Genomic DNA, 12,918 nt, shown 5'->3' with positions numbered 1-12,918 from the left:
GTGCCGCCCCTGCAGCTCCCATTGGCTACATTTCCTGGCCAATGGGAGCTGCGGGGGCAGTGCTTGGGTGGGGCAGCTGGCTGCCCCTCCCCATAGGAACTGGAGGGGGGACATGCCACTGCTTCCAGGAGCCACACGGAGCGGGACAAGCCCCCGACATTGTTCCCCAGCTGGAGCACCGGAGCAGGGCAAGCCCGGGACTCCAGTCCCTGGTGGGAGCTCAAGGGATGCATCAAAACATCTGGAGGGCTGGATGTGGCCACCAGGCTGTAGTTTGCCCACCTCTGGTTTATTCTGACAGTTCCCCTTTTCTATTTAACAACTGTAATAAGAGTCATATTAATGGTTCTGCTTCCTCCTCTCCTCTTACATTTTAATGTATAAAGCTACTGAAATGCATGAATACCTTCATGTTTCAGTCAGATGGTCTTAGTATAGCAGATCTAAGCCTACAAAAAAGACAAGTGGTTGGGATTTCCAAAACTATTTGGCACCTAATTTACACTTTTCATGACTGAAACAGACCATTTATGTATCCATGGCACATTAAAAAGGGGTAGTAGACACGGTCTTAATTTCTAGATACGTAAGGTCAGCTCTGCACAAATGTTACACATTGTGGGTGTGGCCAGTAGGGCAAGGAGATCAGTTGGCATTGGCTGGGACCTACAAAGCTACTTCTGTGCCTTTCCTGCCCTATTAAGAGATGGTATAAAGTTGTAGGTATACAATACAGGCACGTATCGCAGATAGGCACACCGATGTTCAGTATTTCTGAAAATTTCAGCCAGCTCTGTTCAGAGTCATGCCAACAACACTTCCATAGCAGCCAGGCATAAGTTGGTAAAATTTGCATTACAAAATAATGTTGCTCACCCTTTTCCCACCCAGCATGGAGAAGAGCCAGTGTAATGCTTGAGGATCACCAGTTGGTCATATAATGTCCTGACCTTGGCGCTTTAAGTTAATATATTGTGCAGTTAGATTTGAAGAACTGGACCAAACCTACATTCTGTGATACTTCGTATTGCTGTACTATAGTTTGTCATAGTTAGTGATATAGGGACCCTGCCAAGGCAGCATTAGATCAATGGCTCCAGAGCTCCCACTAAAAGGTTTGCAGACATACGGACCTTAGTGTAGTAACGGAGGTTTTAGCTCCTGTTGTAACAAACCCTGGTTTACTTAGTAACACAGTGAATCCTACATCTAAGGAGAGAGGTGTTGAGGTGCTTGTCTATTTGCTTGATAATCCGATCTAAGTGTTCAGTGGAAATACTCTGCTGCAGGGAAAGGTGGATAAGCCAGACATGTAAAGAGGATCCTGTTAGCTAAGGCTGAAACGTGCATACTGTTGAAGTCTCTGCATTAAATTCATCCATCAAACTTCGCTGGAAACTCTTACCCCAGTGGTAAATGTGGCCCTAGGAGCTCAATGACTATAATGTATTGTGACTTCTGTAGGGTAACATTTTAATGTATTTAATTGCTGTGAATGAAGCTGGAGTTAACTCCACCTTTAGTTTAGTTTGGTTAGTGGGGAAAGGGTCTATTCCATTGTTAACGTAGCTATCTTGTTCTGTGTCCTTATTATCTCAGAAGTTACCTTCCGGATGCCCATATTTTTCATAGGAAGAAATGTTACTGTTTTGGGTTTTCTTTTTTGTTAATAAAGTAAATCATAGCAGCAAGCTCTGTACTCTGAAAGTTCATGTTTTTTTTTATTTATTTACAGACCCGATCTGTTCAAAAGGATATTCAAGAATAAGGGGAACAATATGTGAAGGTATTTACTGTTACTTTCAAACATAAATCATGTTTTGAATGTTGAAATGCTGATGTTTAGGTTTAATGTTATTTGCTATGGAAGAACAGAGCTAAATTCATCCCTGATGTTACTCTATTGGCCTCATTAGATTTACACCTGGGGTTAATATGGTCTCACTGGGTGATATATGACGATGTAGACTGATGCTACTCACTCAAAATGCACATCTTTGCAAATACAAGCTAGAGTGGTCTATGGAGATGGGTTCTGTCTTTTCTAATATTGTTACTAATTGTGGAGTAAAATACTGGGTCAAAATAAAATGCATCCTGTGTCCATAATAACAATTACAGAAGTATAGCATTATGATATAACAATAGGAGTTTGTCATTAAAACACTCCATAAGCATACACAAATAAAATAGATCTATAAAAAGGAATTTAAAATCAAATTTAAATAATTTATTTTTCTTTTTTAATAATTTCTAGCTTTAGATTTCGTTCATTCTCTTGTTATATAAGAAATCTGTCTCAGGCCACGGTAAAACATTAATTCAAGAAAAGGTTGGTTTTTAAAACTTTTTTTTTTTTTGCAGTGTGTGAGATCATCACATATTGTGCAGTGAAAATGTAAAGCCTCAACGCCCTTTTCCCTCCTTATTGTGGATTAATTTGAACCCCAGCCAAAGGACTGTACTGTATATTTCCCTGCTATGCACAAGCTCAGAGAGTCTCAAATTGTAGCAGGTCATCATGACTGACACAATCTGACATGACACTGCAGTTAAAATATTTTAAAAACAAATTATTCCCATATGTGGCTTCTAGAAAGAAGCACTTTTTTGACAAATGAACAAACTAAACACAAGCAAAAAATCAAATAAGTAGAACACCCCCACATGTATCCTGCACTTTCCAAGTGGTGACTGAATACCTTGGCGCTTCTATACCCCAGACCCACTGTATAGAACTTCTCTGACCTCAGCAATACTTTCTGGAGTGTGTAAGTGAAAGAAGAGGAGGGGAGTGGGAAGTGGCCCCACCTATCTCTATTCACGAGGAAACAGAACATTTTCAACACTGCTGGGATGGAAAATTTATTAATCCAAGATGTGAACACCGTTCTTTCAGCATTTCTTTTAGCAGCACTTTAGTTTACAACTGTTACGTGCTTTAATCTTTATCATTCCAGTGGGCCAAAATAGCCCAAACTTTCTCACACTAGTTAACCAGATTCCTAATGTATTAAAGTAGCATTTGGCTTCCACCAACATAAGGACTGTTCAAATCAGAGGATGCAGGGAAAATATTTGCCAAGGAAATGTATTTGAGGGGGAGGAGAATGGTAAATGTGGCTTCCCAAGGTGATATTCGCTCCTCCCCACACACAGTTTGTGTAAAATGAGTTTTGTGCAGGGAAATAAATTGAGGTGTGTGGAATGGAATTAACAACATGCCTCCAAACCACAGACAAACTCAGAAGTTGAAAGTGCCCACATGTCATCTGCCACTTTGGGCAATGAAGTCTGTTCCATTTGTTTCACATAATCATGGATCCAATGGTCTTACTTCCCAACCATCATGGAGCTGTCACTCACCCTTCTGGAGTGTGCAAGAAATGCAAAGGTCCCCTAGTGGCGTCTCTGGCCACACTGCTCTCTCCCACCAGTTCAAGAGTCTTGAGTAGACTGTTTCCCTACTATGAATTTCACCCTATAAACCAAATAAATCCAGTATTACCAATCCCAAAAATTAACACCGCAAAAATCATGTGATTCACCCAAACATCAGGAGATTTTTTTAAAAGAAAGATGATGTGTTATGGGTCTGTCTTTTGATTTGTTGAATTCACTCTGCCCTCCCCCAACATGTGTGGCAGGTTAGTGTTGTCACTGTTCCCAAATGTATTAAGGTGATTTTGGCCCCCTGCTGCAGGAGCTCTCACCTCCATGTCTGCCTGACCCCTTGCTCACAGGAGGGGAAGAGATAATAGAACCCCCTGTGCTGCTGGACTCTTTCTGCTTCCTCCTTCCCTCTCTTCAGTGAGAATGGTGTTGGCTGCCTGATGGGATAGGCGGAAAGCTCTGTCTGGAGCAGCTCCATGAGGAGTTCTTTCCCAGGAGGAGGTAATGGAGAAGGCAGCCAGTCAGTGGAGTTGTACCTAGGAACTGATATTCATAAGTGTTCTGGAGCCCTGTCAAAGCCAGCCTGGCTCCAGCATAGGCCAGACTCACCTCACTCATGAAGATATTGAGAGTTGACAATGCTATAAATCTGAGCGCCCAATTTCCTGGCTTCGCTCTCTAACTGCACAATGCAACTACAGCTTGTAAGAGCCTTTCCATTCTAACCTCCTGTGTTTGCTCCCTCCGAATTTGTTTAAATTTCTGATGCTTCATCTCAGCCTCTAATTTAATTTCCAAGACAATTTTCAACAAAAACTATCAAGCTGTTTTTGTGTGAAATATGATATGTTACACAGAAGGAGGAGTGGAAGGACGTTACATGCCATTTATTTATCTTCAGGCCATCCTAGTTCAGCAGGCTGAATTATGCTTTCCACTTCTTCATACAAAATAGTACAGCATTTACCTCTTAAAAAATACAGTTCAGATGCTTGTACACAATCAAGTTAAATTCCATGCTCACCAGGGATAGGTTCAGGAACTTAAATTAATGTTTCAAGTGGTTGAAAAAGCTATTGTGCCAGATTTTTAAAAGTATGTAGGTGCCTAAAGATGCAGATAGGTGTCTAGCGGGATTTCCAAAAGTTCCTAAATATTTGCATAATTTTGTTTTAATGGAGTTAGACACCTAAACACTTCTGAAAATTCCACTAGGTGACTGACTGCATCTTTAGGCACCTGAATATTTCTAAAAATCTGTCTCATAATGAACATGCAGTAGGACAGCTTTTTTCAGTGACCTCATTTTGTTTTATTTATGAACCTGATTTCAATAGACATATCAAAGGTGCAATTGACAACACTTTTTAAATATTTTTTAATCAGTGGCAGGGGGCTATAATCAATTAGTTCAGGCTGATTTGCATAGGAAAGCCCAAGAGTTTGGAATTTTGCTAGACTTTGCAGATTGATACATAGTCAGTCCTAAAATGGGAGTGTTAAAATGTTATATTTTTCTAATTGGGTATGTTTGTTGCATTGATTTTCATTTTTATAATTTTGTCTGGAAATAGATGTAAATGAATGCGAAGTGTTTCCCGGGGTTTGTCCGAATGGTCAGTGCGTCAATACCTTGGGTTCCTTTGTTTGCCAGTGTGCCAGTGGAATGATTTTAGATGCCTCTGGACGGACGTGTCTTGGTAGGTATCAAACTATTTTACAGGGTTTTTTTCATGTTTGGGGAGGAGGGAACCCACATCTCAGTATGTCAAACAAAGATTTGCATTCTATATTTTCATGTAAATAGGGAAATAGATTTTATTCATAATCATTTTAAAATGGGATCAGTAATGATGTACAGAGCCATTCAACTCTAGGTTGCCAGTTGGAACTTGAACTTGGTGGCGTAGTTAGTTACCAGAACTCATCTGATGAAGGGTCAGAAACTTATGTGGTCCATTTCCCATAGGGCAGGTGTCAATGTTGTCACACTCCCAGCAAATTTGGCCATGTTTGGCAACCTTTACTGGTTGGCCTCAGCAAGAAGTCAAGGATAGAATGGATGTGGAGACTAGTCCCGTTCGTCCCCGGAGGTGGTCCCTCCAAGCCAGGGCTGAGGTACACATGAGTTTGAGAAAGCTTGTACTGCATCTCCCCATTCTACATCTCTTTGTGGGGAAAGTCCAGAAGAATGCTTTTGTTTCAGGTGCTCACTATAGACTTCATCCGCAGTGTATTCACCTCTTTTTAACAGCAAATCTTCAAGTTTTGTCGGACAAAGACAGGTTATGGCAGAACTGGAATGCTTGAGGCCCCTCTCTTCCCTGATCCAAAACTGACCTCAAATGCTAAGGCCCATTTCCTGGAAAGTTTTAGGCCTATTAAATCTGGAAATGTTAATTCCAGAGCTTAGTGCCAGTAATTCCAGTGAAAAGAGCTGTATTTCTGGCATCCTCCTGATCTGAGGAAATGGAGCAAGCCCTACTGAGAAAAGAATCTTCTCCCAGAATCCTGTGTTTTATGTTTTCCCTTCAGCCCCCCAGTAAGGCAGACTTTTTGTCAAATACACATAAATTCAAACACTCATGCTCATTAAACACACAGATGTGGATGCGCACACGTAATTTTTCATCATCTCACTATTTAATTACCCAACAGACATTCGCTTGGAGACTTGCTACTTGAAGCATGAAGATGAAGAATGTACATTACCGATAGCAGGCCGGCACCGAATGGATAGTTGCTGCTGTTCTGTTGGTGCAGCATGGGGCCCTGAATGCGAGGAATGTCCTGTGAAGGCAACTCCTGAATTTGAAACTCTTTGTCCAAGAGGACCTGGATTTGCTAGTAGAGGAGAGATTATAAATGGAAAGCCATTCTTTAAAGGTATGTAAGGGGGTTTCAATTCATTTGTAAAGCCATTGGGGGCTACATCTAGATGGCATTCCTTAGTTTTTACTTTTTTCTTACTCAGGTTAAATTCCTATGGACTTGAAGTCTGCAGGAGTTCGGGCTTGTTTAAGGATGGAATGATTACTGAGTAAGGACATTCAGCCAGATTTTCAAAGGTATTTAGGCACCCTAAGATGCAGATAGGCACCTAGTGGGATTTTTAAAAGTGCCTAAGCAGCTAACTCCCATAGATTTCATTGGGAGCTGGGCCCTTAACCTACTGTAGACACATTTAAAAGTTCCACCAGATGCCTGTCTGCATCTTTAGGCACCTAAATACCTTTGAAAATCTGGCTCCGGCCCCTTATAAATTGAAACAAAAGGAGTTTGGAATTGTTATAGAACCACTGCTTACTGCGCCTGATACATATGCTTAAACTGCCTTGGAAATCAAGGGAGAAAGAGACTCTCGACACTTAGAAAATCCTTGCACAGCTGTTGAAAGAGGAGGGAGAAACATACCATGTTCTGTAAAGATAGCTTCAACCATGCAAAAGTGAAGCTATGCTAGAGTCTGAGTCATGGAGTTTGTTGGCCAAATTGTTATATTCTAATGGTAGAAACAGCAAATGAAGACTTCATTCAGTTAGGTCATATTGTGACTCTCTGGGGTAAATTTCCAGCATTAATGGGAGTGGGATAGTGCCATCTTGGCACCTCATTCTGAAAGCTTCTTCCCTTGGTTACCAGTTAGATTAAGCAACATGGTATGAAAAGTGAAAGTGCATGTGTTAGGAAAAGGCATTTAAAGAAACTAGTTAACCGAAAACCTATATGCTTTAATATTTGAAAGGAAGGGAAAACACAGATGAGAATGACAATTGGTGGTGGTTGTTTCGGGATCAGTTTTATAAACCGTTACCAGGCTAGTAATTATCCATAAAGAAGTGTAACATGCTTTTGTTTAGGGTAATTATATTTTCTCTGGTTTCAAGAGTAGCAGCCGTGTTAATCTGTATCTGCAAAAAGGAGTACTTCTGGCACCTTAGAGACTAACAAATTTATTTGAGCGTAAGCTTTCGTGGGCTACAGCCCACTTCATCTGATGCAACATCCGCTGAAGTGGGATGTAGCCCATGAAAGCTTATGCGCAAATAAATTTGTTAGTCTCTAAGGTGCCAGAAGCACTCCTATATTTTCTCTGACTCATGGAAGTCTGATTTCTGAAAAAAATAAGGGGATGGGGTGGTTCTTTTGGCAGTTCTCTTTGGCTGCCATGGGCATGATCCAGTGCCCTCTGAAGCTAATAAAAGTCTTTCCATTGACTTTAGTGAGCCCTGGATCAAACTCTGTTAGATAAAGGAGGAAAATTAGCCATTAGTGACAAAAGAAACTGGGGGTCAGCTTCATGTGTGTTAGTGCTTTGCATTGCTATGTCGGTGATTCTCAGTGTGAATTCTTGTTGCGGTCTCCAGGCTGTGAAAGAGGTGCGAGTATGATAGATGTGATACACTGAACTCTGAAGGTAGTGAGTCCTTTGTACTGCTTACATGATGGCCCCTTATTGCATGTTTAGGGGGTATGCAGACCTAGTTCTTGCTGTCATATGCATGGAAAGTGGTTTATAGTAACTTAGAAATGTGGTCTGTTAAGAAGATGTGAAGTCAAGACTTTAGATCACCGGTTGTCTTAGTGCCAGATCCTGCCTCCCAGCAGCCCTGTATTTTATGGTGCAGGATCATAGAAGGAAAGGAGCTGAGAGGTATATGGAGCTTGAATAGCTTTGCATTGAGAAGGCCTCTGTTAGAACCTAGTTACATAGCAAATGCTGCTAATGTTACTTTTACTTCAGAACTGGTTCACAGAGTTCCACTCTCCCTAGTAACTCAATGTGTGAAGTCCCTTCACTCTACCTCCTACTGCCAGCCTCATCTGTGAAGGTCTTTGTGTTCATCTGTAAAAAGGGAATGAACTACACAGGATCAAATTTTCAAAAGATCCTCACTCAAATCATTTTCTACATTTGTTACTGTGTGTTGCAAATACATTCTGTTTCCCATAAATTCTTCTTGTTCCCATATGTCCAAATGAAATTTGAACAGGCTGTACCTCATTTTCCCCGTCTGTGAAATAGGAATAATGATACATTCCTAGTTTTGTAAAGCACTTTCGAGATCTATGGATGAAAAGGGCTATTATAATTGCTTACATGTTGTCATTATTTGAATATAGTGGTTAGCATGCACAAAACTGTAGTTGCAGCTTTTGAGAAGCTGGTCATTGCTGGATTTAGAATTTTACTAACCTGAATCTCTTTCAGTGAAGTTTTACTAAATTGGATGCTTACTAAAAATAACCAAACCTTTCTTTGTCTCATTTTTAGATATCAATGAATGCAAAATGATCCCAAGTCTTTGTACCCATGGAAAATGCAGAAACACCATTGGCAGTTTTAAGTGTAAATGTGACAGCGGATTTGCACTTGATTCTGAAGAAAGAAATTGTACAGGTAAAAGTTTTACCTGGTAGGTTTCAGAACATTGTCTTGAAAACACAGATATTGAATTATATTTTAACATGCATTTAAAATTATTTGTATTTCAGATATTGATGAATGTCGCATATCTCCTGATCTCTGTGGCCAAGGCATCTGTGTCAATACCCCAGGGGACTTCGAATGTAAATGTTTTGAAGGCTATGAAAGTGGATTTATGATGATGAAAAACTGCATGGGTATGTTTTATGTCATATACCAAAGATGGGGTACAGAGTGTATATGTTGGGATTGGTTTTGCAAAGCCTTGTTAGTCAGATTTTGTTTTGGAAACTGAAACAGGACTGGTTTCCTAATCTGGTTTCCAGATCTAGCTTCCATATTACTGGGAAGGCAAATAGAAGGTTCTGTTTTTGTCCCATTTGCACAGTGGGTAAATCAGGCTGGTTTTGGATTTGCAGAATCTTATTAGTCAAATCCATCAGTTGGGTCTTGGTTCATTTTATCTGAATCACTAACATATTCAGGGGCTGGGTTTGGGGGAGAGTTAGGATAGAAGATCCTGGGCTTGACCTGTCTCCACTCAAAGGATTGCCTTGCCCCACTTCCTCACTGGTTGAAACCCTTCCAGCTCTGCAGCAGAAGCTCCTTCTGAAGCCCTTTCCTGCTGTCTCAGTCTGAAGCTGACTGCTGGGTTCTCAGCCAGCAAAAGGAAGCTGGTGGACCTGGAGCACATGTCTGGGTGGGGAGGGAGCTCAGAGCAGATAGGCAAATAGAAAAATGAGGAAATTGTCCACACGGCAGGGAGAAAGAGTTTTATTGATTCTCTGAGGGTGTGGGGGGAAGTACCTGGGTGTGTGTCTCCATGTGTGAAGGAGAAGGATCAGCTGCTGGAAGAGGTCAGAATACTATTTGCAGGAGAGGGAGCGATACATAGGGAGGATCTGCATATATGCACTCTCAGAAGTCCAAGGATCAAACAAACACTTGTTTCCCAGTGTTGCTGTTTAGCACCAGCACTTTATTCTCTGTTGCATGCAAGGCCTTTTAGCACCTGCAGTGATGTGTGTTCCTTTCTTTTTACAGACATTGATGAGTGTCAGCGAAATCCTCTTTTGTGCCGAGGTGGTGTTTGCATAAACACAGAAGGAAGCTTTCAGTGTGACTGTCCTCCAGGTCATCAACTGGCTCCAAATATCTCCGCATGTATAGGTATGATGGTGCGGGCAAAATGTCCACCATATATGGGTCATTTCTATATTTGCATTGCATGACTCTAACTCTGCATGCATTTGTGGCATTTACTCAAACATTGTTGCAATGCAGAGACTTAAAATGTGTTCCCTTTTTCTTTTGAAATAGACATCAATGAGTGTGACCTAAGCCACAACCTGTGCAGAAATGGACATTGTGTCAACCTGATTGGAAGGTATCAGTGTGCCTGCAACCCTGGATATCAGTCCACTCCCGACAAATTATTTTGTATTGGTAAGAGCAGCTGTAATTATTAATGAACGTAGACTACCAATTAACACTTGCCACTTCACTAACAAGAGTCGATGTAAAGAATTGTTTCTATCTAATAAAATATAACTATAGATTCACTAATCTCAGGCACAGTGTCAAGGCAGTGTGAAGTAACCTGAACATGCACATCCCTTTCTTTGAGATCGAGGAAGTTACATTACTATTTCAAATTTGACCCTTGTGCCCGCATTTTCTTTGCTATTTGCCCATCAGTATTTACACAGCATATTTATTTATTGGATCGTTTTGTTCTGTAAATTAACCAGTAGATATAAAACATTTTTTTGAAAGTGGCATAAAATATTGTAACTAAGGACACTTAAATGCATTGTGATATCCCTCAGATCTATATTTTATTTCAGGTTGGCTTTTCTGAGGTTGCTGTGCATTGGTAGAATAGTGTGTGTGGCTCAGTGGCATTTATCCTTAAACTAATCTTTAAATATCTCTATCGTATAAATTTTCACTGTCAGTTTCCTTAACAGCCATAAATTCAGAAAGGGCTTCTAAGCGCATACCAGACACTGTGTACAAAAAATATGAATGCACTTGTTGTGTTTTGAAAAATTCTGATGTACATGCCAAAACAGTGGCTCTGGTCCTGCCTGAATAAGGTGTGTGCAGTCAGGGACTTTGGCCCAATCCTGTATACCCTTACACAAGCATTTCTGTTGACTTCAGGGGGTTCAGGAACTACAGTAATGGGGACTGTCTAGGCACCCAGAGAGAGACAGAAGTGCAGGATCATATGCACATGCATTCGGTTAATTGGACATCTCATTCCCTGATGGGCTATGTATATGTCCACATGTGCATCCAAGGACCTGCACCTGCAAATGCGGGCGTGTAAAAAGTGAGCAGAAATTGTGTGTGCAAATGTGGATATTGGATTGAACCCCCTTTTTAAATTGGCCCAGAATGTATCCCTGAAATATGATTAACAGAAAAGTTATTTGTGTGTGTGTGTTTAACTTTCATTTCTTTCCTTCTAGATATTGATGAATGCAACATAATGAATGGCGGTTGTGACACCTTCTGTACAAACTCAGAGGGCAGCTATGAATGTAGCTGTAAACCAGGCTTTGCACTAATGCCAGACCACAGATCTTGCACTGGTAAAGTAGCTTTATGAGCATTTGTACTGAAAACTCTTTATTTTGTATTGAAAAATGAGATGTAGTTTTAAGAGTACAGATTGAAATCATTTATACTGAGTTATCTTCATTAATTCTTACAGTTCTCTATGCACACTACCTAAAACTCTGATTTGAACATGTTATGATTAATGTATTTTATTTGGACAAATATTACATAAAGTAAAAATAAATAATGTAGCTAGATGTTATGCATGGCAGAATTTGGTTCTCTCCTTGGGGGAAAGAGTACAACTTCCAGCTCACTAGCTCTCAGGGAAATACCTTTTTTTCAACAAAAAAAGATACGTATTTCTAGCTGTCCATTCTACAGCTTCTGTAGCTGTATTATTTCAGAGCCTGTTGCTATTACAGGAGAGATCAGTGTCCATTGTGAGTCTGGGAGCAAAAACTATTTTATCTTCTGCAGGGCCACACATAGGCTTTTGGGGGCCAGGGGCAAAAGCTGAAACTGAGGGGTCCCCGACCCAGGGTGCAAAAACACTGAGATGAGACCCATGGGGAGAGGGGTGTTGGAGAGCAAGCCTGCCCCACATTCACCCCACAGTGGCAGCTCCTGTCCCATGGACCTGAGCCCGGCTTCTTGCTCTGGGTGTTACAACCTAGCGCACGCGGGTGTAGCCCTTCTTGGGTTTGGCCCATTCACTCCTCTGTCATAAAGGAGGGATGGCCAGGTCAAACCTGTGTGGTGTTGTGACCCTGTGCACCAGGTTACAATGCCACTCAGTTTGGGGATCATTTCAGACGCTGGCACTGAGGCAGACCGTCACTTCCCCTCCATCTGGGTGGCCCTGATTTTGTGTAGTAGGTGAATTTCTCCTCCACTGCAAAGTATTACCTTATGTATTGGACTTTTAGAGTCTGATCCAAAGCCCTCAAGTCAATGAAGAGTCGCCCACTCGTTTCAACAGGCTTGGGATCAAACCCGTGGGTCCACAGTCATAAGCAATAAGGTTTTCAACACGAGATGAACAATTATGAGCCTGTTATAGTCACCCGAGATATGTATGTACAGTAATGCTTAGTTTGGTGAGAGACTAGAGTCTCTTACTCCTGTTCTGTGGCTCAGTAGTGAGTATGTCCCCTCTTAGCCAAATATGACTATTCTATGTTACTTCAAAACTGAATCTCTTTCAGACGATCTAAAACCTCATTGGTATCAATCTTTCTAGGCAATTTTCTTGCATTCTCAATAGTGATCTTTAGAAAATTTTGTGAGCAACTTAACTGCTCAGTGTCATTGGGAGCCAAGTCCTGGTCCTGTGCACAAGCTGGGAATGTGAATTGTGCCCAGAGGGTTCCACATGGGTTAGGGAGCAGAGTATTCTACCAGCCCCTCCCCCAGCTTTGTGCTGCCCAAACACTGTACCACCCACTTCTGATCCACAAGAGCAGGGTCGCGTGTTGTCAGCTGGAAGTGAGTACTTGCAGACCATCAGCCATCCTCCCTTCCTGGCT

The 12,918-nt window shown here is 41.3% G+C and overlaps 1 protein-coding gene across 2 annotated transcripts in view; it reads left to right on the top strand.

The window, feature by feature from the left end:
* Positions 1-12,918, top strand: part of FBN1 (fibrillin 1) — a 226,958-nt gene that overhangs the window by 131,510 nt on the left and 82,530 nt on the right. For both annotated transcript variants that reach the window (XM_050966864.1, XM_050966863.1), the window contains exons 23-30: positions 1,736-1,786; positions 4,968-5,093; positions 6,052-6,279; positions 8,669-8,794; positions 8,890-9,018; positions 9,866-9,991; positions 10,142-10,267; positions 11,299-11,421. In XM_050966864.1, the coding sequence (XP_050822821.1) occupies positions 1,736-1,786; positions 4,968-5,093; positions 6,052-6,279; positions 8,669-8,794; positions 8,890-9,018; positions 9,866-9,991; positions 10,142-10,267; positions 11,299-11,421 (1,035 nt within the window). The remainder of the gene's footprint in view (positions 1-1,735; positions 1,787-4,967; positions 5,094-6,051; positions 6,280-8,668; positions 8,795-8,889; positions 9,019-9,865; positions 9,992-10,141; positions 10,268-11,298; positions 11,422-12,918) is intronic.

Source organism: Gopherus flavomarginatus, chromosome 9, assembly GCF_025201925.1.
Source record: "Gopherus flavomarginatus isolate rGopFla2 chromosome 9, rGopFla2.mat.asm, whole genome shotgun sequence".
Classification (NCBI taxonomy): Eukaryota; Metazoa; Chordata; order Testudines; family Testudinidae; genus Gopherus; species Gopherus flavomarginatus.
The sequence above is the reverse complement of the archived record's forward strand: the minus strand, read 5'-3'. Positions and strand labels throughout refer to the sequence as shown.